Below are 5,000 nucleotides of genomic sequence, written 5' to 3'. Positions count from 1 at the left end.
TCTTATCAATGGTCATCCAGGCTCCCATGAATACAAGCCTAAGACATAAAATAGTCAGACGCCTAGAACAAGATAACAAGCTTTTTGCAAACAATTCCTGGCTGTCTCACACAGCCAGGGTGTTAATACGCCATCAGCTCAAAGAACAGCTTCTTGCCAAGGGCATGGACTCCCCCCACCCTGGCTTTCTCGTAGCTCCGCCGTGGGCACAAACCTCGATAGAGTTCTCGGTCATGAGACTGGCAACCAAAAAGAATGAATATTCCATGCCTAGCCTAAAGGTAGAAACCCAGAGGGACATTGCAACCACCACTCCTCCGGGCAATAGAACATACTACACGGATGGATCGGTCGATCCCTTGACCCATACTGCAGGCACTGGCTTCGCAGCAATGGATGCCACAAAATCCATGAAGCTAACAGACAACGCCTCCTCACTACAGGCAGGGGCAGCTGCTATCACAGGAGCCCTGAGCCACGTGTCCCTAAGGGAAGGACATGTGGTCATACATACAGACTCCAGAGGAGCCATCGACTGTCTTCAGCAGCGCTCACCCAATGACAATATCTACCTTCTGACTACTATCCTCACACTGGCACATAGGATTCTTGCACAGGATGGAAGAATTATCATAAACTGGGTTCTCTGCCACATTGGGATCAGAGGGAATGAGCTTGCTGACAGATTAGCCGAAGTTGGCAGGGGTATGCCCCCTAATCCCATGATTATACATCCAAGCCGAAAATTACTTAGGAAGAAGTGTACGGTGACACCAACCTCCTTCCTCCTGCAGCTTCACAGAGAGAAAATGAGATCCTCCTCCTCGGCCAGCTGATACTCAGATGCCACTGGCTATGAACCACTGGCACTCTCTGAAATAAACAAGATGTACCGAAGATATCTTCACAGAACCGGCTAGGGTTACCACGTGCATGGCAGATCATAGAGAAGATAGAACCTAAGAGAAGGCTGGCATGCATTGCGGAAGCCGAACGCACACTCGTAACTTACTAAATATGTGAGCACACACAATCCTGAACAGGATCCGCGATAACATTCGTCGTGCTGGTAAAGAGATTATGCGATATGCTACACCACGTAAGGAGCCCTGCTGCAATCCACCGCCGCGGTAGCACCGAGTGTCAGAACCAAGAGACACAGGCTGGGCCATATATGGAAGGCCTGGGAACTAGAACTTCGCAATCTCTGGCATGCTTCAAAATATTTCAAGAGGGAAGGTTAACTTTCTAAGGCCACATCAAGATGCCTACACCGAGGTCTCCGGGGCTTGCACGAGTGATGTGGCCCCAGGACCCCTGCTGATTCATGAAACATCTTTACCGCATCAATGGTCCCCGTATTATGGCATCCGTAATAGTAGGACAGGTGCAGCATACGATCCTGATACATGGATTCATTATGCTCCACTGTGCGGGGCTCTGGGCCAACCTGCAGTAGACAAAATAGAGACTGATTCAGTGTATATGATTCATATTTTACCCAGCAATTTCCCCAGTACCCTTCTTGCCCTCCCCTGCTATCGGGGCCAAGAATGTGGGGGTTTAGGGGTTCCGTGGCAAATGTCCTACATATATGGGTAGAGAGCGAGAGGAGTCCTTCGTTCCCAATATTGCCGTGAATGGTCATGCAAAGGTATGCTGCCTATTTATCCAAACAAAAAACAACTGAACCGAACCAACTCCGGCACGCGTTTCTAATGGAAATCCTGTCCCCAAGATGACTCGGACTCGACCCTCCGGGGCACTTGAAGCCTTCGACATCCACATCTGAATACCAAGACAAGGACCAGCGAACTGACCCTGAGTCTTGCCCTGTTCCTCCTCCGTGTGCTGTCCCTGAACCGCTCCTTCATCTGTCCCTGTCGCTGTTATCTGCTCTGGCTCTGACTCGACTTGTCCCTCTCCCTGAAACTATACCCGATTATGACCTTGTCGCTAACTGGGCAACAAGGCTCTGATATTGCCCTTGTCGCTGGACCTCTTCCTCCGGATCTGGTGTGATTTGCCCCTTACATGAGTCGGATTCTGGTCCCGTTTCTACCTGTGACCCTGTTCCTCTTAGCCTTTGCACTTACCGAACCACTCGTCCGTCGGGAGGCCCGTCGAGAGCCGGGCCGGGAAGGAGGCCGGAAGCGTCTTGTCGGTGATCTGGTGCTCCCGCCGCGAGCCGGAGCGAGGCCGGATGTCAGGCAAGGGCTCGAAATTGATCTGCAAATAGACAAGCAAATGAATAAATGTGGCCAACATAAGAAAATCATAAACGTAAGCTGCAAACAAGGTCGCAGTTTACAGTCATATCTACCTATCGCTAATAAGATCGATGAAATGAATAACTAAAGAAAATACTCAAGTCATGCCCTCGTTGACGAGTGGAAGCAAGTCATGGAAGGGTTGGGACGCAAAGGCAAAGGGGAATCGTTGAGAAGGAGTCGTCGGGTGAATCAGTTTCAGTTCAGACAGGGAGAGGGAGGGGAACACAGTCGTCCTCTTGCAACTTGCCATGTACACAGGAGAGAGAGGAGGAGGGGAGGAGAGAGAGGAGGAGGGAAGGAGAGAGAGAGAGAGAGAGAGAGAGAGAGAGAGAGAGAGAGAGAGGAAGGGAGGGGAGGAGGAGGGAGGGAGAGGGAGGGAGAAATGAGAGAGAGAGAGGAGGAGAGAGGGGAGGGAGGGAGGGAGAGGAGAGAGGAGAGGAGAGAGAGAGAGAGAGGAGAGAGAGAGAGAGAGAGAGAGAGGAGGGGGAGGAGAGAGAGAGGAGAAGAGAGAGAGAGAGAGAGAGAGAGAGAGGGGGGGGAGAGAGAGAGAGAGAGAGAGAGAGAGAGAGAGAGAGAGAGAGAGAGAGAGAGAGAGAGAGAGAGAGAGAGAGAGGAGAGATAAGGAGAGAGAAAGAGAAAGAGAGAGAGAGAGGGGGGGAGAAAGTAATATACATAAGTCTATTTCTGTTACCAGTGGACCACGTGGCTGTTTACCAAGTCCCAAATAGGATCCATTCACTCAGCGAGGGCGTAGATGACGACGTTATCTGACCTCGCCTGACCCGAGAGTTCGTCGCCAGCGTCCAGCGTGGTAAGGTCGGCCTAGCCCTCCTCCTCCGGGCTGGCTGACCTGACTCGTGACCCGCTTTAACCCCCGGACATCGTCCTATGTGTTCCCATACTGTGTGTCACCTCTTAGTAATAAAGAGTCATGCCATTAACAAGTATCACTACCCCTGCAAAGCCACTGTACTAAAGTGCTCATAGACTCTTACAGACTTACTCACTCACTCACTCATCCACGTAAAACAAAAGACAATGAAACCTTTTCATTAATAGGGTTTGTTGCTGTCTTAGTGCCAGCGTAAAGATCTATGATGATTTCTTTAGCCCGCAATTTTGTCAGTCGTGACGAGCGACTCATGCATGATGATGTACAAATTACATTTATTTCTTCTCTGTGTGATGACAATTGGTTCAAGTAAATCCTTGCGGATTACCATTGTCGTTTCCGTTATCTACTCTCATATCTATCAGAGAGAGTTGGTAGTTCAAGCCAGGTCCATGCGGATCGCTACTGACGTCTCCCTCTCCTATTTTCTTCTTTATTTTTGTGAAAATAAAACACAAAATAAAAAAAAGACAAAAATAAATTAAAAAACCAAAATTAAAAAATGAAATTTTTTATAAATAACCTGCTAGTGGTACTAAACACCCCCTCTTCTCTGTTGCCTTTCTTTTTCTCTTGCTATCTGGCTCTTACATGTATGATCTGGTTCTCTGAATATATATTGCAGTCGGACCAGCGATAACCGACACGGCACCGAAGGAGGACCCTGCTGCAGAACCGGTCACCTTGGGATGCTGTGGGAAGGACATCATCGAATGATCGCCATAGGCCTGCGCACCAGGATGTTCATCAAAGCAGGTGTTAAGCCGTCCCATGATGTAGTGGATGGGCGCTGCCTGCAGAGACGCCCGTAGAACCAGCGAAGAACCAGGAACTCGCCAGCGCAGGTACCAGTCACCCCAGGACGTGGATGGGCAATGCCTGGCGGACACCCACAGTCAACTCCAGGAACTTGTTAGCGCAGGTATCAGCCGCTCTGAGATGCCGCTCCCCTGCCCGACGCCCGTAGATCCAGATGAAGATTACGAGGACGTAGAGATTGAGCATGCCGCCGTGAAGGACCTGGACGAGATCTGTGAGGACGTGTGGACGAGGACGCCGCCAAGTTAGGCCTGGACAAGGACTACGAGGAAGTTTAGACGAATCCTGTGCGAGACTTTCGAGGACGTGTGGATGTCGAGGACGGACAGATTACACCGAGGACCAGGAAGAAGAGGACGACAAGGACGAGCAGCCACGAAGATGCACCAGGACATCGCATGCCAGAACGAGATGACCAGCCAAGTTAGGTTACCCTTGAGGCAAATCTAAGGTACCTCGCGGGCGAGGCTCGTGTCCGTGGCCGAGCAATATGGCTATACATAAGTCTATTTCTGTTACCAGTGGACCACGTGGCTGTTTACCAAGTCCCAAATAGGATCCATTCACTCAGCGAGGGCGTAGATGACGACGTTATCTGACCTCGCCTGACCCGAGAGTTCGTCGCCAGCGTCCAGCGTGGTAAGGTCGGCCTAGCCCTCCTCCTCCGGGCTGGCTGACCTGACTCGTGACCCGCTTTAACCCCCGGACATCGTCCTATGTGTTCCCATACTGTGTGTCACCTCTTAGTAATAAAGAGTCATGCCATTAACAAGTATCACTACCCCTGCAAAGCCACTGTACTAAAGTGCTCATAGACTCTTACAGACTTACTCACTCACTCACTCATCCACGTAAAACAAAAGACAATGAAACCTTTTCATTAATAGGGTTTGTTGCTGTCTTAGTGCCAGCGTAAAGATCTATGATGATTTCTTTAGCCCGCAATTTTGTCAGTCGTGACGAGCGACTCATGCATGATGATGTACAAATTACATTTATTTCTTCTCTGTGTGATG

The 5,000-nt window shown here is 50.0% G+C and overlaps 1 protein-coding gene across 1 annotated transcript in view; it reads right to left on the bottom strand.

Moving 5' to 3' along the window:
• The window catches only part of LOC119574360 (serine-rich adhesin for platelets-like), a gene marked incomplete in the record, with an annotated part of 179,217 nt that overhangs the window by 50,685 nt on the left and 123,532 nt on the right, over positions 1 to 5,000 (bottom strand). Inside the window, 1 exon segment of the mRNA XM_037921566.1 lies at positions 2,097 to 2,229. Within this exon segment, the coding sequence (XP_037777494.1) occupies positions 2,097 to 2,229 (133 nt within the window).

This window comes from Penaeus monodon, chromosome 6 (assembly GCF_015228065.2).
Source record: "Penaeus monodon isolate SGIC_2016 chromosome 6, NSTDA_Pmon_1, whole genome shotgun sequence".
Classification (NCBI taxonomy): domain Eukaryota; kingdom Metazoa; phylum Arthropoda; class Malacostraca; order Decapoda; family Penaeidae; genus Penaeus; species Penaeus monodon.
Note: the sequence above shows the minus strand (reverse complement) of the source record. Positions and strands in the feature narration are given on the sequence as shown.